The sequence below is a fragment of the Spermophilus citellus genome, assembly GCF_964194105.1.
Source record: "Spermophilus citellus genome assembly, chromosome: 5".
Classification (NCBI taxonomy): Eukaryota; Metazoa; Chordata; class Mammalia; order Rodentia; family Sciuridae; genus Spermophilus; species Spermophilus citellus.
The window spans coordinates 123608490-123631890 of NC_138186.1; the positions used below are offsets into that span (position 1 = coordinate 123608490).

At 37.3% G+C, this 23401-nt stretch overlaps 1 protein-coding gene across 1 annotated transcript in view; it reads left to right on the plus strand.

Moving 5' to 3' along the window:
- Positions 1-287: 287 nt before the first annotated feature.
- The window catches only part of LOC308650295 (amine sulfotransferase-like), a gene marked incomplete at its 3' end in the record, with an annotated part of 35221 nt that continues 12107 nt past the window's right edge, over positions 288-23401 (plus strand). Inside the window, exons 1-3 of the mRNA XM_081296365.1 lie at positions 288-361; positions 11705-11856; positions 13453-13661. Coding sequence (XP_081152491.1) covers positions 11715-11856; positions 13453-13661 — 351 coding nt within the window. The 5' untranslated portion in view covers positions 288-361; positions 11705-11714. The remainder of the gene's footprint in view (positions 362-11704; positions 11857-13452; positions 13662-23401) is intronic.

A 23401-nucleotide genomic window follows, 5' to 3' on the forward strand; every position in this document is an offset into this window, starting at 1 on the left:
GATATGGCTTCCGCATGTGCAAACCTAATTCTGCTAAAGCCCTTAGCAACAAGGGTGTGCTTTATCTCTATTGGCTCCTGCTATCTCCTCCATTCAAACCCCTCCTCCTTTCTCTATAAAAAGCCTATGTACACAATAAGAGTTGCTGGGCCATTTTGGCTGACTCAACTCCCGACTCTGTGTGATTTTTGGCCAGGTGGGGTGGCAGAGGCCGGGTTGTGACACTCATCTCCTTAAGCCCTGGGGACACTAGCTGGTCTAGTGTTCTCTGCTAATCTCTGTTGGAGGGCGGTTCTGACAGCTCTGACAGCTGGTGCCCTGTGTGAGGAGGGAACTTCGCTGAGGAGCAATCAGTCTACGGGTGAGTGTACCCACATAAGTTATGGGGCAGTCTTCTTCAAAAAACGATCTCTCCCTTCTATCCCTCAGAGTCCTCCTTAAGAGTAGAGGTCTCAAGATTTCTGACACTCAGGCATTTAAGACCTGGGAGACTATGGTTAAGGTTGCTTCCTGGCTACCAGAGAGTAATTTATTTGATTGGGAGACCTGGGATAGGATTGAACAGCTGGTCAGAAAAGCCCAGGTTAATTGGGGTGAAATTCCTCCTCTTGGAGTTTATCCCATCCTGTCAGCCCTTAAGAGTTGTTTCCCTCCTAGTAGGTGGTGTTCCACACCAGAGGTCAAGGGCCCAGAGCAGACCCTGACCACACACCTTCAACTGAAGCCAGTCCTAAAAGGGAAAGGGGCAATGAGGAGTCTGGGGAGAGCCAAAATGCAGGACCCTTGGACCCCTTTGATGCTGCTCCATGGCCTCCTAGACAGGGAAATTCTCTCTACACTCCATTACCTAGTTCTGAATCCTCTCAGAACCCTTTTAAATCATCCACCAGCAGCCCTAGCAGGTCACCCTCTGCCCTTCCTCCACCATATCTGAACTCCGGACCGAGGCTGTACTCCCTTCTAAGGGCTCAAAGTCTCCTACCAGTTGCTGGCTCCACACGGAGTCAGAACCCCACCCACATCTTAGTTCGGGGCCATATCAATTATTTCCTGTTAATATTAATCCAGGTGGTAATCGCCCTGCAGCCTGGTATCCCTGGGATCCAGGTGATCTCAAGGAGTTACTTCAGGGCTTTGCCCATCAACCATGCACCAAGGCAGATTGGAAGGCTTTGGTCCTGGCGATTCTTCCTGTCCCAACAACAGGCAGCCAACTCCTTGTTGTTGCGTCACCATGGTAACCATGAGGTGCCTGGGGGAAAGAGCAAGTTACCTGGTCCCACCTCCCACACTTTTGTGGGCTTCCAATTGATTCTTCCACAATCACTCAGACATTACTTCTAGCTAACCTGTATTTTCTGTTTCAGATTGCTTCCAGAGCTGCCCAGAGCCCATATTTTTGAGAATGCCTATCTGTAAATGCTAACTGAAAGATATTTTTTTCAGACAAAATTTAATTCCACAGGTTTCTATGTTGCAGCCCTAAATTTAAGTTAGTTCTGAGTTAAATAACCTGACTTTTGGGGCTGGGGATGTGGCTCAAGCGGTAGTGCGTTCCCTGGCATGCGTGCGGCCCGGGTGGATCCTCAGCACCACATACAAAGATGTTGTGTCCGCCAAAAACTAAAAAATGAATATTAAAATTCTCTCTCTCTCTCTCTCTAAAAAAATATTAAAAAAGATAACCTGGCTTTTCTTAAAGTTGTGTTACTAAATAATCTATTAATAAGAGATATCTAACATGCTTGTTTGTATTTAACTTTAATTTTGGAGGTTATGGGGATGCATTTGCTCACCACAGGAACAAAGCCAGCAATGTTCCTGTAATGACCAAAAAAAAATCCTTATTCTAATTCCTGACTATAAAAAATAAATATGCATACACAAGGATCTTATTTCAGTTACATCAAGTGACATCACATAAAAGAGTGCACTCCTAGGTAAAAATAAATTGAAATGGATCCAAGTTTTTTAAAAACCACGTGGTTACATAAAGTTAATACAATTGTAAGTTATGTCCTTATTCTTAATATAATCTGTAAAATAATTAGCACATGTCTAATTGTTTAGTTAAAATATATTTGCCTAATTGTTTTTTTAACAGAAAACTCGTAATTTATATGTTTTATATGTACATTCATCAGATACTCTGCCTTTTCAGTTACAGATATTTGAGATAAATGTATTTACTATAAATTTGCTTTTAACTGAAAATACAATCTTCAAGTAGTTTCTAATTCTCAAAGTTATTGTTCAACTCATAAGATGATAAACAAATATAATTCTTTTTTATTTATTTATTTTTTTATAATTAGTTGTTCAAAACATTACATAGCACTTGACATATCATATTTCATACATTTGGTTCAAGTGGATTATGAACTCCTATTTTTACCCCGTATACAGATTGCAGAATCACATTGGTCGTACATTCACGTTTTTACATACTGCCATACTACTGTTGTATTCTGCTGCCTTTCCTATCCTCTGCTATCCCCCCTCCCCTCCCCTCCCCTCTTCTCTCTCTACCCTAACAAATATAATTCTGTCCTCAAAATATCTAAGGATTTTAACTACATTTTTATTGATATTTCTTATCAAAGTACAATGATTTGTTTATAGATTCTAAGGTTTCGAGAAATTATTCCAAAGTATAACCAGAAAAAAAAATCTAAAAGAAAAAGATGCTTCAACAAAGAGAAAGCACACATTGGATCCGAACAGGCAGAAAGAAATCAACATGCTACTCCTGTAGGTCCCATTACCATGGGGATGCTCGCAGGGACTGCAGAACAATATGCCTCAGGGATACAACAAGCTGCCATTCCCCCCCACTCACTCCTCTCTTCTCCTGTCAGTGCCCACACTCAGACCCACTAGGTCCTCTTATCAGCTAACTCAAAACTCAAACAAGCTGAGTAGAGCCCTCAGACTCATGTCAGAGACCTGATGAAAATGGCCTTTAAAGTTGCTTTGTCATCACTGAAAGCAGGTTACTAAGAATTAAAGTCCCTTACAGGCTTTTTGGGATGTTCACTCTGGTCTTTCCCTCTGCTCTACCTGTTCAACTGCTCAAGTTTCCTTGCTAGGAAAATCCCAAACCCCTTTCCCATTATTCTTTTACATCTCCTTCCTCATTCTCAGATCCACCAGAGCTGCTCTCAGCCCCACCTTCCCATCTTCCCCCTCCCTATCCAGGCCCACAGAAAAGTCTTAACTGACCTTCTCCAGAAATCTTCACCATGGCTGATTTTAGGACTTTCGGCAAAAGAATCCCTATAAAAGAGTTCAGTGTAGATAAACTTCCTTGTTTCATGTTGCCCTGTTTTACTTGGCCTCTGGCTGGAAAAATCAGTGCTCCAAAAGCTAGACACCCCCTTACTAGTTTTTCACAAAATATGTAAATAAGGCCTCTGGCCTTGAGCTGGGCTTCACTGTGATGGCTACATTTCTAAGATAAGGGAGTTATCAACTAGGCTCCATGGTAACAGCTGGCAGGGGGAGGAAAGAAAGGAAAGAAAAAGCTCTCCCCCTCCCAGGTGTCCTTGAAAAGTTAACTTGCCCAGAACAGAACTAAAACAAAAAACAATAAACAAAAACTGCTTTTTGTGAACAGAGTGATATTGTTTTGTCTTGATCCATCATGGCCACAGAGTGGCCTTGTCTAATCCTAACGTTATGGTTATGTAAGATTGATTATGTTTAATAGGAGAACAACCAGACTTTGTCATGAGTAGCAGAAGAGTTTGTCTGATAAAACTGGCCTCATACTCACAGCAGGGCCTGGCTGACAGGCCCCAAAGACGAGACAAGATACTGGAAGATAATCCACTTTCTTTATTTTATTTTATTTTATTTTGGCCTCAGTCACCTCCTCCTCCCTCTATTCCCTGGAGCCCACTGAGTTCCAGTTTCCTTATTCAGTATTTCTAAGTGGCAACTGGTAAATTTAGCTCAGAGAGCTGGGCTAGATCATCTGAGACATCTCACAAGTAACCTATGGGTGCCTTTGCAATCAGTACTACAAATAGGTTTGTGGAAATTAGATTACAGCATTTAATTGTTTGATTATCATAATTCTGGAGCTGTATCTCTAAGTCATCCTTAACATTTGCTGAAAAACCTCATGATATTAATTTCACATTATTGATGAGGTGTTTGAAACCAGTTTGTGTTATGGCTTATGCAGTTGTTGACAAACACTCTTCAGAATAGTGCAACTAGAGGTATGCAAATGATGAAACAGCAGCAATAGATAAAGTATGTAAATTTTGATGTAAAAGAATAAGTGAACACCACTATATTATTATTTATTTTGTTAAACAGCAAAAAGAAACAAATTCAATAGCACTTTTTTTTTCCTGTATTTAGTGTGCTCAGACTTGTGTGGGCCCTAAAGAAACTCAGTCCTGTCCTAGACAGTTTTTAATCAGTGATGACAGGAGCTAGGAAAGCCAGCTCTGACCCTATTCCTCTGGTGGTATTCTTCCCCCACCATAGAGCAGCAGGCAGCTTCAAGTGAATAACCTTCCAGTTCAGACCCTTAAGTGGTTATTTCAAGTGTGCAAGAGTCAGAATAGCCCTAGACTTAATAGCACATCTCCAATCAACTATATGATGATCCCAACTTTCAAATTACCCTGAGTTTTATTTTATTTTTTATTTTTATTTTTATTTTATTTTTTATTTTTTTAAAGTTTTTTTATTGGTTGTTTAAAACATTACAAAGCTCTTGACATATCATATTTCATACATTAGATTCAAGTGGGTTATGAACTCCCATTTTACCCCAAATACAGATTGCAGAATCACATCAGTTACACATCCACAATTTTACATAATGCCCTATTAGTAACTGTTGTATTCTGCTACCTTTCCTATCCTCTACTATCCCCCCTCCCCTCCCCTCCCCTCCCATCTTCTCTCTCTACCCCATCTACTGTAATTCATTTCTCTCCTTGTTTATTTTCCCATTCCCCTCACAACCTCTTATATATAATTTTGTATAGCAATGAGGGTCTCCCTCCATTTCCATGCAATTTCCCTTTTCTCTCCCTTTCCCTCCCACCTCATGTCTCTGTTTAATGTTAATCTTTTCTTCCTGCTCTTCCTCCCTGCTCTGTTCTTAGTTGCTCTCATTATATCAAAGAAGACATTTGGTATTTTTTAGGGACTGGCTAACTGGGCACAACCCCAAGGACATCACATAGAGCAGGTATTTCCCCAGAAGTAAGTACTACAGTCTTAGCTGATGTTGCCGATGATTCTCAAACTACATCAAGGACACCCAGCACCATGAGTGATACAGAGAAGTGAAGAATCTCCTTACATAAGGAGACCCAATTGAAAAACTTGAAATGTGAAGGATGAACAGCTTAAAAAGAAACCATGAAACCATGATATGGCATTCCTGCCCCGTTAGATGGCTTTTTGCCACTGTGATAAAATGCTTGACAAGAACAGCTTAGAGGAGAAAAAAATTTATTTTGGGCTCATGTATTTAGAAGTTCAGTCCATAGTCTCTTATTTAGTATGAGAAAACTGGTGCAAACTCAAAAAACTGTTGCAAAGGGCAGAGGTTATTTCATAAAATGGGGTAGTCCAGTGAATAGGTTACAACTCTCATAATTTAATCATTTCATCTCTGAGCATTCCTGTATTGACTACTGCAATGAGCTTATTGGGAGACACCTTATATCCAAACCGTAATACCAGCCTAGGAATTTTGCTTCAGTTTAAGTAGGATGGAGTGAGGGAGAAAGGAAGCTCCAAGTGTCGTCTATAACGTAAAAAGATTGCAAGCTAATCATCATCTTTGTCATAGTTGATGAACCAATATTGATACAGCATTTTTAACTAACGTCCACTGTTTACATTAGGGTTCATTGTTCATGTTGAATTTGTTTTATAGTCTGGACCAATGCATCATGAGTCCAACATTCAAAGTTCATACAGAATAGTTTCAGTAAAAATCCTATGTGCTCCACATGTTAACCCCTCTTCCTTAACCCAAACCTTGGAAACCACTAATCTATTTACTATTTCTATAGTTGCCCTTTCCAGAATATGCTATAATTTGTATTACACAGTATTTAATCTTTTTGGACTGATCTTTTTGCACCTTTTGCATTTAAATCTCCTCCCTGTCTTTTCATGATTTGATAGCACATTACCTTTTTCACTAAATAATATTCACATTATTTATGAACAGAACCAGTTTTATTTCTTTCTTGTCAACAAGTGTACATTTCATTTCCTTTACTTGTGTAATTGTATTTTCTAGACCATGTAGTACAATAGGAGTGATAAAGGCACATTCTTACTTTTCTGTTAGGATGAAATAATTTATTTTTCTACCATTAAGTACAATGCTAGATGTAGGCATTATTTTTTAAAGATATTTATTATAAAATAAAGCCCCACTCCAATATTAAGTTGCTGGAGTTTCTTTTCAAAATGAACGAGCACGAGATTTTGTGAAATACTTTTTCTATATTTGCTGATAAAAGCAAATAATTTGTCTTCATAAAAATAAAACAAAGGTATTATGTCTACCTACAACTAAAAACTAAATGTTTAAAAAAACTTTGAGACTAAAATCATGTCCTTTTACTTCTATTTACTTATATGGGTATTTCCTTAGAATAATGACATTATCTAAAATAAACATAATACAATTATCAAAAGCAGGAAATGCAACATTGATGCAGTCCTATTATATAAACCACAAATATATATTTTAAAATGTTCAGTTGTAACAGCAATATCCTATAGATTTTTTTCTGTGATAGGATCAAATGCAACATCATGCATATTTATTAATTTATTTATATTGTGGTCTTGGGTATAGAACCCAGGGGCACTGTAACACAGAAGCACACCAGCAGGCTCTTCTATTTTTTATTTTGAGACAGTGTCTGACTAACCTTCCTGACTACCCTCAATCTTGCAATCCTCCTGCCTCTGCCTCCCAAGTCACTGAAAATACAGGTGTACAGCACTGTGCCAGACTATGCTTTGTATTTAGTTGTCATGTCTAGCTAGTTTCCTTTAATCTCAAATCATTTCTGTCCGGCTTGCTTACTCCTTTTGGCATTGTTAAAAATAGTATATGGCATAATGGGGGTTAATTTGAGTTTTTCTGGTGTTTACTCATGATAGAATAAGGTTGAACTTTTTGACAGGAATGCCCTGAATTCAATGTGCTCTCAGTGGTCAATAGGAGAAATGTAGGTTGGCTTATGTCAGTATTAGGGATGCTACTTTGATTGGTTAAAGTGGTGTCTACCTGGGTTTTACCTAGTAAAATGACTCTTCTGCACTTTATTACATAAAAATTAATTATTTGGCAGTACATGCTTTGAACACATGTAAATAACCTCTTCCTCATTCAAGCATTCCCTCCCATTATTTCTTCTATATTTACTTATTGATATTTCAGTCCAAAGAGATTTTTCCTTCTCACATATTTAATCATGCCTTCATTTTTACCAGTATCCATCAGAGATATTTTATCTACAGATGTGAGGCAAATCCATCCCATCATCTGTTTCTATATAGTCTGTGAAGGAAGAATGATTTTGCATCATGAATGGAAAAGAATTAAAATAATTTTTTTTCACATAAACATTATATGAACTCTAAATTTCAGTGTAACTTCATGAAGTTTTATTTTCAAAATGTTATGGTCATTCATTTAATATGTCTCTGATCACTTTTGTATTAAATAGTCAGTTTGAGCAATTGTTGCAGAAACTAAACCTGGCTGTCTACATGAACATTGCTTTGCACTATTGCCTATCGCACTAGAAGTCACAATGATGTCATTGTAACACAACAGTGCTTCATGTGGCAGGTGTTTTGTTATACCCTGGTAGTTAGTTAATGTTTTAAAATGACCAGTGAATACTCAGTGTGTAAAAGCTAGAAGAGAAAGGTGTATTAATTATGAATATTTTTAAGGAAACACGGAGTGCAGATTATCTCTTTTTAAGGAAGCTGGCAAAGCACCCATTTGGCTATCAAATGCTGAAGAACATAGTGTATATCAACATTATCAGATTAAGCAGTCATCACAATATTCCCAACTCACAAGAAAGAAATGTTTAGAAACATTTAGAAGCTTGAAACTCATCAAATTTCAAAATCTTAGTTTTGCAAATATTTCAGCACAGGCTAGTAAAATTATTGAAAGTGTTATATTTTTTGCACCATTTAAGCTTTTATAGGTGTTCCACATCTGATAGGATGGGCCAAAATATTAAACATGGTTTCATAGATTCAACATCAGAAAATAGTCTGCCCTACTTGGCTATCAAATGAATCACTGAGATGTTGACTTTAATTACAGATTCATTTTAATTTTTTTTTGGTAAAAAAAATTTAATGAGATTTAATGAGTGAGGCCTACTAAAGAGTCTAGTCTTTGGAAAGAGGATATAGTAATACTTTTTAAATGCATGTTTTTTACAAAAAAGAAAAGGAAAAATGAAAATGATGCTGTAAACAAACTTCTCAGTATTCATTTATAAATCAAGCAAGGCAGGCTGTTTCTTGCTGTTGAATCAAGTAAATGATCTTTGATTAAAGCAGTTGAAGACATGTGCCCAGAGAAAATAAAGTTGCCTAACATCACACTCCCCTTCCAAAATGAGTGCACTCTAATTTTAATACACATGTATTGACAAGAACTGTTATAAATTAGTGTTATCTTTGCATCTGTTAAAACAAAAAGCTAACATCTATCATTAAAACAAATAATGGGGCATCGATTAGAAAAGGCAAACTCTATGTGCACTGGAAAACAAATTTATGTTCTTTTCGAGTTTATATAACCCACTTGTAAGTTTATATAACCCCTAGAGCCTTCTGTAGCCACTGCCAGTCAAACAACAGAAGAAACAAACTGGGTGAGATTATGCAAGAAAAGATCTTAAGAATGATCACCAGCCCCTGAGATGGGCTGGAAAGACAGACTGACCACCATTCAGGTACAAGGAAGCTGTCTTTGAAGTTTTTGAAAGCATCTTTGTGTTTGTTTCATAATTGCTGTCATTCAGTAAATGTGCCCTCTCTTCTTCTGAAAATTTTAAAGTATCTCCAAAGGTTTGATCCCTTTAAAAAACCTGGGTTAACCTGATATGCTTTCACCAGTGTCAACAAAATCTTACCCAATTTATAAGAGCTGAGTTACTCAGTCAGGTTCTAGAACACTACTCACTGGCCAAAACAAACTTCATAGGGACTATTTATTCCTCAGTGACAGAGCAGTTCCTGTCAGCCTAAAATTTCTGTGAGAGCTGGTTTTCCTTCATCAGCTGATCTCAACAGTGAGTATTAGAAGAATAGTTTCTGAGCCACTGTCAATTCTCATCCTATTTTGCATGTGAGACAAATATTTGTATTGACTCCTTTTCTCCCTAAATATCCATGAACTCCCCCACCCCTTTTCTTTGGGACTTCCATGAAGGAATAAGAAGGAGACACAGACAGGCTTCCTACTTACACAATCTTCTTCTCCTACATGCATCAAAGACATGCAAACTATACTGAGGAGCCAGTGAGCACCTACCTGAATCCTTCTTACATGCAGCTTTCTCCTTTGCTTCTGTGATACCAGAGCTCTCAAAATTTTCTCTCCCCTCAGACTGACAGTTGAGTGACTAAATAGAAGAATTTGGAATGTTTGTAGACGCTGCCTGATGCTCTTTCTCATCACTCAGAGTTTCTGGAACCCTTTGGGACATTTCAAAGGGTGTGTGGATGGGGTTACTTGCTGTTAGGAGGGATGTGGTAGGGATCACCCTTCACTTTTGGCTTTCTCCTCAACTTATATCTTCTACCATGTTCTTCTCCATTTATCCATGTGATGCAGTATAAATTCTCCCTCACCACAATCTGAAGGCTGAATTCTCCAAGGTTTTTCCTAGGAAATGCAGGATGTCAATATCAAAATAGCTCTCCATCTGCCTGTATTGAAAACAATCTTTTGATGCATCAACCCAGGACTCAATATTTCATGTTTCCTAGATGTCACCTTAATGAGGGGAAACCTCTAGCAGCTTAGTAGGGCCTTAATTTTATCTTTCATTTGGTAGCCAAGAAGCCAATCATGAAGGCATCACCCAGGTGAGTCTAACATTAATCATTTTCTGTTATTACTCTGAAAAAGACTAAACTCTGAATTCCTCCTATTGATGAGGTAACTTCAATTGTTTGTAAAGAACTCAATGTTATTTCTTGACATACAATTTAAACAAAGCCATATTTGCAGCTTTTTAGCAAATTCAGTTTCTTGCCATGCACAGAATTTTAAAAAAACTGAAATCTATATTGATTCTAAATCTAATATTTTTAGAACTTATGGGATTGTCTCAATCATGTAACCTTCAAGGAAAGATTTCTCAGGAAGAGCAAATAGAAATGCTTGGCTGGTCTGAATTTTGTAGGGATTCTGACCATGGAAATACACAGGGAAGCATTCCTCTTGTGAGCACACTCAGAGAGGGTAACTGGAACTCTGTTTCCCACCCTTAGAATGCCCTGGAATTTCTCCTAGGAACTAGTAAGATAATGAATACATGGCAATGTGTAGCTGCTGTGGCAATGCCCCTAGAATCTTATCAGCCTAGACCTTGATCTCAGGCATACAGCCCCTGGGACAAACACAATGTTTCACTGAGCCTCAACCTCTCCACATAACAGTAACTTTATACAATGGACTTTCTTGAGAACTACATAAAACACCTAACATTGCAAATTGCAATTTAGTATGTAGCTGAGGGATAAGCTGCATAATGTTGCCAAGTCTGTAATACAATGAACAATATGTACTAATGATGCCAATGACCTGAAGTAACCTATGGATATAAATAAAGCTGGCAGCTTGGCCATTCTGCCATCTTTCCTCCCTTTGCATCTTGCCTCTATGTCTCCCTTTTTGTTCTCATTACAAAATTTTAATAATATTTGTCTTTACATTGTTTGCTTTCCATTTTTGTTTTAGTTTATTATTGAGATTCATATGATTTCTGATTTTAAAATCTCCTACTGTAAACTATAATAAGTTTCATGAAGTAACTTGTAACTATGAAGGCAGCATTTCTGAAGTAACAGCAATTTAAAGAGCAAAGCATTTTCATTTTTCACTGTCAACAGCATCTTAGATCCCTAATTCAGAAGTTTCTTTCAGACACAATGAGTTATGCATACTCTAGAAAAACATTAGAAAAAAAGAATATCTATTGAAGAATTTCTTATTTCTACAACAATCAAAAAATATAAGCAATAAAATGTAAAACACTAAGAATTTCTGGATAAAAAGTATGAATTCTCTGGCCAAATTATCCCTTCTCCAATCTTTCCAGTTCAACCAGCTGGACAAGTTTAAATAATTTGGTTGACTTCTCTGAGTTAATTCCTCTTCTCTATGTTGAAGATCATGATATCTGTTCCTCATGGCCCTTTAAGAAGAGTTGTCTCACTTTTCAGCATTTCTGCTGCCTCATCTTTAAAACACTGATGCTAGCAATACAGCAATGTTGGCGTTTTGTGAAGTTTTAAATCATTCATATATGTGCTGTGGTTAGTGTCATTAATATGTTCATACACATCAGACATTGCAAAAGTCCTATGCATATATTGACCACTCAATAACTATTATTCACTTCTAAAATAACTTGATATTATATGTTTGCATTTGTAGGTGAAAAATTATGGACAAAACAGAGGAATACTTATTTGAATTTAAAGGCTACAATTTTGAAAGGTCTTTAGTTAAAATGCATATAGTAGGAAGTGCAGATGATTTTGAAATTAGAGATGATGATGTCTTCATAATCACCTATCCAAAATCTGGTAAGTGTAAAGAGTGGCCTCATGATAGTAGATTTTTCCTAAGTTTGGTATGTGTGTGTGTGTGTGTGTGTGTGTGTGTGTGTGTGAGATTGTGTCTCTGTGTATGTAAATGTGCTCTTTTTCAGACATCAACAGCAGCCTGACCTACATTTATATATGCATTAGGAATCAGAAAAAAAGTTAGCTAAATCTCAAATCTATACTACCAAAGCTCATTTGCAATGGATATATTGTCAATTCTGTTAATATATATATATATATATATATATATATATATATATATATATATATATATATATATATATATATAGAGAGAGAGAGAGAGAGAGAGAGAGAGAGAGAAACCAAATACTGAGCCATGTGCAGGTACTGGGTAAAGGCTGACCTGTTGGCTTGGTCTGTTGGACAGACCTGAGACAGTCCAAACTCATCTTTTCTCTAATTTGTAAATGCTTCCTGAGTTGGAAGATTTATCTTCCATAATTATTCATGTTCCAAGATGTTTCATTTTCTTGAGAAAGATTCCATGTCAACTGAGTTCCACTGAAGATTCTCAAAAATGTTTTCAACCAGTAAGTTCTACTAGAAAATGAAATAAGAATGATTTTGAGATTTGTGAAGATAATCATTATAAAGAAGTGGTAAAACACAATCCTGTTGGGCTAAACAAGTACTAATAATAGCAATAGTGACTTCTACTTCAGCAGGGCGGGATACTTGGCTTGGTTTGAGTTTTTATAGTTGTGCATGCAGACTATGGAGTAAAACTGTAGTTATTAAGATTTTACATACAATGTTTTGCTTATTTATAGTGTGGTTTCCCCAGAACACCACAAAGAAGTTGGTCATACATGATTAGGCCAAACAAGTGAATAAATGTTTTATATATATATCTTTGCTCATGTCAAGTTCTGCTATTTCTTGACATCCTGGATGCTTAAATAGTTTACAAAACCACTTTACATGGTAAAGAGAAAAGGAGGGGAAAGTGAACTCTCTATAATTTTGTTAATTTGTCTATAATTCTAAAGGGTAAAGTTCTGAAAAAGGAATTTCATGAAAGAAAAACAGGTACCCACAAAATATAGTCAAAAGGGACTCAGTAACCAATAACATATTGTAAGAAAATACAGAAGGAATAAGCTTGAAGACTCCAAACAGAAAGAAATGACACAGAGCAAATGCTAATTTCCCTGATGTGATCAGTACAGGGTGTATGCATGTGTGGAAATACCACACTCTACCCCATCAATATGTAAAATTATTATAAGTTAAGGAAAAAATTAAGAACATGAAAAAGGACCTAACATGGAGCAGGAAACAGAGAAGGAGAGGCAGAATTAATCTAAATCATTACTAAAATGGAATCAGAACAAACACAACTCTTCAAGTGACAAAGGAATTTAGAGTATTTGATTTTATCTTTATTAACTTTAAATTTTCATAGAGACAAAAATGAAAGTTGGACAAAGTTGTTAGCATACTTAAAGTGTTTAAAAGAAAAGAAAGCTCACATTATTATGGTGAATGACACTATTGTTGAGTTAATTTTTAATGACTAATTGAGTTTGAAAACAAGATGATTTATTTTTTCAGGTACCATCTGGACTCAGCAGATACTAAGCTTGATTTATTTTGAGGGGCATCGTAACAGAAGTGAAGACATCAAAACAATAGATAGAGCTCCCTTCTTTGAATACAATAATCATAATTTGGACTTTACCAAAATACCATCCCCTCGCCTCTTCAGTTCTCATCTTCCCTATTATTTAGTTCCAAAAGGTCTGAAGAACAAAAAAGCTAAAGTATGTAGTCTCTCTCTCTCTCTCTCTCTCTCTCTCTCTCTCTCTCTCTCTCTCTCTCTTTTTTTGCAAAAGCAAAATAACCTGCTTTAAGTAGATTCCCCAAATGTTACAATCATTGTATGTTTAGAATATTGCCTTCCACAACAAAAATATATGAATGTCCTAAAAACTATGCCTGAAATAAGCAACTGTGGATATAATTTGCAATGTAATTCTATAGAATATAACAAAAATTCTTTCACATTGGCCATAAATGCCATTCTTTTTTATGATTTCATAGAATTTTATTGTGTGGCTTTGCAATAATTAATGTGTATTTGATGGGCAGGTAAGTTTCAGCCAATGGATGTCTTGTGTTGTAATAAACATTCCTATAAAGATTTACACTTTAATTCTCATGCCATGTTTCAATTAATGTGAAGTTTTCGAATTAAAATGTCTAATATTTTAAGTGTTGACAGGGATTACCTACCTGCTTTTTATAATATATGAATTATACTTCATCAAATACCATGTAGGAATGCCTCTGTCCTCACATGCTTACTAATAATGGGAATTATCAAATTTGCCTAATATGCTAAGTAAGAAAGTAATCTCATTTTTGAGCAAATTTAACTTTCAGTTTTAATAAGATTATCTTTTTATATATTTTTATAGGCCTTTAAATATTCTTTTTATTTTTGCCCGTATTTCTTTTTTTTTTTAAAGTTTATTTCTATTGCTATATTCTAAATATCAGAAATATGTAATAAAAACATAAACTGGGAAGAAAATAACTAAAATGTCTGGTAAAACAGCCAATTAAATATTATTATGCATGTATAAAGATACATCAAGAGTGAGATTGACAGATTATTACATTTATTTAGCACAATGACTAGCTCTTGCTTATGAATATTACAGTCCAACCAAGGGGTACTTATAAAATCCCAATTTACAGAGGAGAAGTTGAGAAACAAGAGTTAGATAACATGCCCACAGTCGCACCAGAAAGATTTGAGGCCAATAAGTCTGACTTAGGAATTCTTATTCTTTATCATTGTGGTGTGTGTGTGTGTGTGTGTGTGTGTGTGTGTGTGTGAGTGAGTACTGGGTATTGAATGCTCTGCCACTGAGCTACATCTCAAGTTTTTTTTATTTTTTATTTTGAGACAGGGTCTCACTAACTTGCTAAGGCTAGCCTCACACTTGCAATTCTTCTGTTTCAGTCTCCCAAGTCACTGAGATTACAGATGTGTGCTATTGCACCCACCCTCTTTATCACTTCTTAAACTCACATATGTCCATATAAATAGCTTTATTGAGGTTAATTGACAAAAAATGAAACATACTTAAAATACACACTTTTGTTAAAAGTTTTAAAAAACCATTTTAGATGTGCAATTCAATAGCGTTCACTTTATCTGATATGTATCAGATGTCCAGAACTTTGTATCTTAAAAAACTTATGCTCTAAACCTGCTAAGAACAATGTCCCATTTTTCCTTTCCCTTAGACTCTGGCAGCCATCATTTTATTTTCTGTTTCTATGAATTTGACTACTTTAGATAACCCATGTTAATAGAATCAATAAATTATTTGTCTTTTTAAAAATTTGTTTATTTCATTTTGCACTATTTCCTTCAGGTTCGTCCAGGTTGTAGCATGTGTCAGAATTTCCTTTCTTTTTTTTTTTTAATTTTTTTTTTATTGGATGTTCACAACATTACAAAGCTCTTGACAAATCATATTTCATACATTAGAATCAAGTGGGTTATGAACTCCCATTTTTACCCCAAATACAGATTGCAGAATCACATCGGTTACACATCACATTTTTACATACTGCCATATTAGTGACTGTTGTATTCTGCTACCTTTCCTATCCTCTACTATCCCCCCTCCCCTCCCCTCCCATCTTCTCTCTCTACCCCATCTACTGTAATTCATTTCCCTCCATGTTTGTTATCCCATTCCCCTCATAACCTCTTATATATAATTTTGTAAAACAATGAGGGTCTCCCTCCATTTCCATGTGATTTCCCTTTTTTTTTTCCCTTTCCCTCCCGCCTCATGCCTCTGTTTAATGTTAAACTTTTCTTCCTGCTCTTCCTCCCTGTTCTGTTCTTAGTTGCTCTCATTATATCAAAGAAGACATTTGGTATTTGTTTTTTAGGGATTGGCTAGCTTCACTAAGAATAATCTGCTCTAGTGCCATCCATTTCCCTGCAAATTCCGTGATTTTGTCATTTTTTAGTGCTGCGTAATACTCCATGGTGTATAAATGCCACATTTTTTTTATCCATTCATCTATTGAAGGGCATCTGGGTTGATTCCACAGTCTAGCAATTGTGAATTGTGCTGCTATGAACATCGATGTGGCAGTATCCCTGTAGTGTGCTCTTTTAAGGTCTTCAGGAAATAGTCCGAGAAGGGCAATAGCTGGGTCAAATGGTGGTTCCATTCCCAGCTTTCCCAGGAATCTCCAAACTGCTTTCCAAATTGGCCGCACCCATTTGCAGTCCCACCAGCAGTGTACAAGATTACCCTTTTCCCCACATCCTCGCCAGCACTCGTTGTTGTTTGACTTCGTCATGGCTGCCAATCTTACTGGGGTGAGGTGGTATCTTAGGGTGGTTTTGATTTGCATTTCCTTGACTGCTAGAGATGGTGAGCATTTTTTCATGTACTTGTTGATTGATTGTATGTCCTCCTCTGTGAAGTGTTTGTTCATGTCCTTGGCCCATTTGTTGATTGGGTTGTTTGTTTTCTTATTGTCTAATTTTTTGAGTTCTTTGTATACTCTGGATATTAGGGCTCTATCTGAAGTGTGAGGAGTAAAAATTTGTTCCCATGATGTGGGCTCCCTATTTACCTCTCTTATTGTTTCTCTTGCTGAGAAAAAACTTTTCAGTTTAAGAAAGTCCCATTTGTTGATTCTTGTTATTAACTCTTGTGCTATGGGTGTCCTGTTAAGGAATTTTGAGCCCGTCCCCACAATCTGCAGATCGGAGCCAACTTTTTCTTCTATCAGAAGGAGAGTCTCTAATTTGATATCTAGCTCCTTTATCCACTTTGAGTTGACTTTTGTGCATGGCGAGAGTAGGGGATTCAGTTTCATTTTGTTGCATATGGATTTCCAGTTTTCCCAACACCATTTGTTGAAGATGCTATCCTTTCTCCATTGCATGTTTTTAGCTCCTTTATCAAATATAAGATAGTTGTAGCTTTGTGGATTAGTCTCTGTGTCCTCTATTCTGTACCATTGGTCCACCCGCCTGTTCTGGTACCAGTACCATGCTGTTTTTATTACTATTGCTCTGTAATATAGTTTGAAATCTGGTATCGCTATACCACCTGATTCACACTTCCTGCTTAGAATTGTTTTTGCTATTCTGGGTCTTTTATTTTTCCATATGAATTTCATGATTGCTTTATCTATTTCTACAAGAAATGCCATTGGGATTTTGATTGGCATTGCATTGAACCTATAGAGAACTTTTGGTAATATCGCCATTTTGATGATGTTAGTTCTGCCTATCCATGAACAAGGTATATTTTTCCATCTTCTAAGATCCTCTTCTATTTCTGTCTTTAGGGTTCTGTAGTTTTCATTGTATAGGTCTTTCACCTCTTTTGTTAGGTTGATTCCCAAGTATTTTATTTTTTTTGAGGATATTGTGAATGGAGTGTTTTTCATCATTTCCATTTCAGAAGTTTTGTCGCTGATATACAGAAATGCCTTTGATTTATGTGTGTTGATTTTATATCCTGCCACTTTGCTGAATTCATTTATTAGTTCTAGTAGTTTTTTTGTAGACCCTTTTGGGTCTTCTAGGTATAGAATCATGTCATCTGCAAATAGTGATAATTTAAGTTCTTCTTTTCCTATTTTTATGCCTTTAATTTCTTTCGTCTGTCTAATTGCTCTGGCCAGTGTTTCGAGAACTATATTGAATAGAAGTGGTGATAGGGGGCATCCCTGTCTTGTTCCAGATTTTAGAGGGAATGCCTTCAATTTTTCTCCATTCAGAATGATGCTAGCCTGAGGCTTAGCATAGATAGCTTTTACAATGTCAAGGTAAGTTCCTGTTATCCCTAGTTTTTCTAATGTTTTGAACATAAAGGGATGCTGTACTTTGTCAAATGCTTTTTCTGCGTCTATCGAGATGATCATATGGTTCTTATCTTTAAGTCTATTGATGTGGTGAATAACATTTATTGATTTCCGTATATTGAACCATCCTTGCATCCCAGGGATGAATCCTACTTGATCATGGTGCACAATTTTTTTGATGTGCCTTTGTATCCGATTCGCCAGAATTTTATTGAGGATTTTTGCATCTAGGTTCATTAGAGATATTGGTCTGTAGTTTTCTTTCTTTGAGGTGTCTTTGTCTGGTTTCGGAATCAGGGTGATGTTGGCCTCATAGAATGAATTTGGAAGAGCTCCCTCTTTTTCTATTTCCTGAAATAATTTGAAAAGTATTGGTATTAATTCTTCTTTAAAGGTTTTGTAGAACTCCGCTGTATACCCATCCGGTCCTGGGCTTTTCTTGGTAGGAAGTCTTTTGATTGCTTCTTCTATTTCGTCTATTGATATTGGTCTGTTTAAGTTGTGAGTTTCCTCCTGACTCAGTCTGGGCAAATCATATGACTTAAGGAATTTATCGATGTCTTCACTATCTTCTATTTTATTGGAATATAGGTTTTCAAAATAATTTCTAATTGTTTTCTGTATTTCTGAAGCGTCTGTTGTAATATTGCCTTTTTCATCCCGTATGTTAGTAATTTGAGTTCTCTCTCTTCTTCTCTTTGTTAGTATGGCTAGGGGTCTGTCGATCTTATTTATTTTTTCAAAGAACCAACTTTTTGTTTTGTTAATTTTTTCAATAGTTTCTTTTGTTTCAATTTCATTGATTTCTGCTCTGATTTTAATTAATTCTTGCCTTCTGCTACATTTGCTATTGTTTTGCTCTTCCTTTTCTAGGGCTTTGAGATGAAGTGTGAGCTCATTTATTTGTTGGTTTTTCCTTTTTTTGAGGAATGACCTCCAGGCGATGAATTTCCCTCTCAAAAGTGATTTCATTGTGTCCCATAGATTCCGATATGTTGTGTCTGTATTTTCATTTATCTCTAAGAATTTTTTGATTTCCTCCTTTATGTCTTCTGTAACCCATTGATCATTCAGTAACGTATTGTTCATTGTCCATGTGATGTAGGGTTTTTCCTTCCTTGTTTTATCATTGATTTCCAGTTTCATTCCATTATGATCTGATAAAGTGCATGGTATTATCTCAACCCCTTTATATTTACTGAGGGTTGCCCTATGGCATAATATATGATCTATTTTTGAGAAGGTTCCATGTGCTGCTGAGAAAAAAGTATATCCACTTGATGATGGTTGATATATTCTATATATGTCAGTTAAGTCTAGGTTATTGATTGTGATATTGAGGTCAATAGTTTCTTTATTCAACTTTTGTTTGGAGGATCTGTCCAATGGTGAGAGAGGTGTGTTGAAGTCACCCATGATTATTGTGTTTTGGTCTATTTGATTCTTGAACTTGAGGAGAGTTTGTTTTATGAACGTTGCAGCGCCATTATTTGGTGCATAAATATTGATAATTGTTATGTCTTGTTGGTCAATGGTTCCTTTTAACAGTATATAATGTCCTTCCTTATCCCTTTTGATTAACTTAGTCTTGAAGTCGATTTTATTCGATATGAGAATGGCCACCCCTGCTTGCTTACGAGGAGCGTGTGCATGGTATATTTTTTCCCAACCTTTTACCTTGAGCCTGTGTATGTCTTTTCCAATCAGATGTGTCTCCTGGAGGCAGCATATTGTTGGATTTGTTTTCTTAATCCATGTTACCAGCCTATGTCGCTTTATTGGAGAGTTTAAGCCATTAACGTTTAGAGTTACTATTGATATATGGTTAGTACTTCCTGCCATGTTTGATTATTTATCTCTTTTTTTTCCCCTAATTTAGATTGTTTCTCCATGGTTAGCTTTCCCCCCGTCCTCTGTCTTTACCGAGGCACTTCCCGCTGATGGTTTTGGTTATCGTTTTCCATTTCTTCCTCGTGTAGAGTTTTGCTCAAGACGCCTTGCAATGCTGGTTTTCTGGCTACAAATTCTTTTAGCTTTTGTTTGTCATGAAAGATTTTTATCTCGTTGTCGTATCTGAAGCTTAATTTTGCTGGATACAGAATTCTTGGTTGGCATCCATTGTCTTTCAGTGTTTGAAATACGTTGTTCCAGGATCTTCTCGCTTTCAGCGTCTGTGATGAAAAATCCGTTTTCAACCTTATTGGTTTACCCCTAAATGTAATCTGCCTCTTTTCTCTTGTAGCTTTTAATATTTTCTCTTTGTTCTGTATATTGGATAGCTTCATAACAATGTGTCTTGGCGTTGGTCTACTGTGATTTTGTGTGCTTGGTGTCCTGTATGCATCTACAATTTGTATATCTGTTTCCTTTTTTATTTCTGGGAAGTTTTCTGTAATTATTTCCCTCAGCACGTTACTCATTCCCTTGGCATGAATCTCTGTGTCTTCCTCTATCCCGATGACTCGTAAGTTTGATTTTTTAAAATTATCCCAAATCTCTTGGATGTTTTTCTCGTGATTTTTTACCAGTCTATCTGAGTTGGCTAGACTCTTTTCAAGTTGATATATTTTGTCTTCATTATCTGACGTTCTGGCTTCTACTTGCTCCACTCTGTTAGTGATACTCTCGATTGAGTTTTTAATTTGGTTTATCGTTTCCTTCATTTCTAGAATTATTGTTTGATTTTTTTATAATCTCTATCTCCTGATAAAGATGCTTAACTTCTTCTTTTATCTGTTTATGTAATTCCTTTTCAATGTGCTCTTTAAGGTTCCTTTCCATCTGTCTAAGGTGTTCCTTGAGTTCTTTATATGGCCATTTTTCTGATGACTCCAGGTCCTCCTGAATTATTAGGCTGTCTTTCATTGTTTGTACTCCTTTTCTTCCTTGCTTTTTTATGCTCATGATACTTCTTGTTCTGTTTGACTGCTGAGTTACTGTTTACTCTTATAAATTTATTTGATGCTTGGGAGGAGAGGTATTAGAAGGGAAGGGAAGAAGTTACTAAATAGAGTGAGTGTAGGCAGGTGGAATTCAAGAGAGGGGGAATAAGAAAATTGAAAAGAAATGAAAAGACAGAAGAAAAGAAAGTGAAAAGAAAGAAAGAAAAAACGAAAAAATAAAAATTTTAGAACAAACAAAAAAAATTATAATGATAATAGAAAAATGGAAATTGGAGTTTAAAAAATAATAATAATAATAGAATAAAAAGAATTTAAAAAATTGAAACCATTAATAAGAAAGTTAAAGAACAACAACAACATCAACTACAAAAAGTGAGAATAAAAAAAATTACTAATAATAATCATTAAAAAAATAGTAATAATAATAAATGCAGTCATAGAGCTCGATTAACTTCTCTTCCAGTAGGTGGAGCTATGCCCACTGGGCCAGGCTTCTCCTCGTGATAGGTGGGAACCAATCACTGTGCCTCAGCTCTTCTTCCCAGACTGTGCGAGTCTCCAGTCCTGAGTGTCTAGATCCTTCTCTTGTGGTTCCTCAAGCCAGGCCCCGCTCACCTGTGACGCTCACCACAATACTGGCTACACGCCGTGTCTGCTGCTCCTGGGAGCCCTGTTTTCACTGATGCCTGGGCACACCCTTTCTGTTTGCCTCCCTCGGACCCTAAGTTTGTAGGTCTTGGAGCTGAGGACCCCCAGCAATTTTTTTTGCCCTTAGGTAGCAACTCCCCTGGTAGCTGGTGCAAGGGACCTCTGTTGTCAGCCCTGGTGGGAGCGGTAGCCGGGGATTCTGTGCTGCTAGTCCCACTTCACTCCTGATTCCCTGGGTCTGGCTATGGTGCTCAGTTGGCTTTTACCTCTGTGAGATCAGGTGGGCCGACTAGTTATTTCAGCAGGATCGTTAGTGCTGAGTCACGAGAAGCAGGCGATCCGGGGCTTAAATGCAGCCAATTCGTGCTCAGTGTGTGTTTTCTGAGGGGCCCAAAGTGTGCGCCCTAGCTCCACGTCAGCTCAGCATTGTCTAGTAATCCTGAGCTAATAGGCTTTAGATAATTTACATCTCCCTATGCCCTCGCAGTTGAAGAGGTCAGAGACTTGATCCCTCTGCGTCTGCCGTCATGTTAGACCTCCTCAATGATATTCATGTTACCCTTACAGTTTCCTGGCATAAGCAAGATCTTGGGGTTATACAAACTGCTGCTTCTGTTTGCAGTCCAGTTTTCTAGAACTGAAATCCTGCTGCCGTTGCCTCCACCTCTGGTCCGCGCTCTTTGGCGTCACGCTTGTCTGCGACCTTAGCAGCACCGCCGTGGAGGGCCCAAGCGGCTGCCGCCGTGCCTGTCCCCTTGCAGAGGGATGCCGAATGACCCCAGAGCAGGCTATGCCCCAAGGTGCAGCAGGGAACAGGCGACCGAGGCACTTGAGGCCGTGGTCCAGCCTTCGGAGGACAGGGTTCGGCACGCAGCCCAGTTCCAGTCTCTAGCTGCAGCAGCTGGACTATGTAGACAGGGCCATCAAGACAGCGTGCAGAAAGCAAATGGCGGCTCCCACGGAGTGGATTTTCGGCCCCGAAACTACAGCCCCACCAACAATTCCAATCCACTAACTCTCCCTGTATAGACAATATTCAAAAAAAAAAAAAAAAAAAAGGGCGGGGTGTACTGAGCTTTCTTTGCCTCAGGTACTTACAATCCACTGCTGATTGCCCCTTCAGCTTCTCTGCCGGGAGCGAAGTGAAAGAGGAAGCAGATGGGCGCAAAGCGCCCGCGGTTTTGAGCAGGAAAGCGTCCGGGAGCCAAGCGTCTCTTTTTCAATCTCTTTGTGTTTTCTGCTGCTTGGCCGGGTGGTCCACTACAGATTAATGGTGAAAGGCGCTCTAACAAGCTGGGCGAAGTCTCTATTAACGCCACTGTTCTGAGCACCAGGCTCAGCACTTCAGCTACCCCCTTACGCAGCGGCCATCTTCTCTTGCCCGTATTTCTTTAGGTTGTCTTATTTACTGTTTTGTGAATATTTACTGGGGGCAAAGTCTTCCCCATTAAAAAGAAAAGACTTTTCTAAAAAACTGTTTAAAACTTTTAACCTTATGTAACCCAACTATTAATACTTCTTTCATGATTTCTGGTTCTGATGCTTTACTAAGAAAACACAACACCAGCAACAAAGATTATGTAAATACCCTCCAGCTTTTGCCTAGCTAACGTTATTTTTAACCGTTTTTGGGGAGGTACATGGGCTTGAACTAAGGGTCACTCAACCACTGAGCCACATCCCCAGCCCTATTTTGTATTTTATTGAGAGACAGGGTTTCATTCTTTCATTTCATTTCTGTGGTTTTATATTTTCAGCACCTCTCTTTTTGAGGCTGGCTCTGAACATGTGATCCTACTGTCTCAGCCTCCCAGGTAGCTGGGACTACAGACTTGAGTCACCAAGCCTGGCTATATTAAAACCTTCTTAGGATTATAAATTAAATCTTATACTACTTATTATATGAGATATGAATATTGCATTATACTTGTCCCAAGAGATACTAATTGACACAGAATATTTTCTTAAAACTTTGACTTGAGTATCTCCACTATTTTGAAGTCTATATATTGATATGCTAAATTTTCATTGTCTCTCTCTTCAGTGTGCAATCTTTATTCCCAAAATAGGTACTTCTGCTGATTATGTAGCAG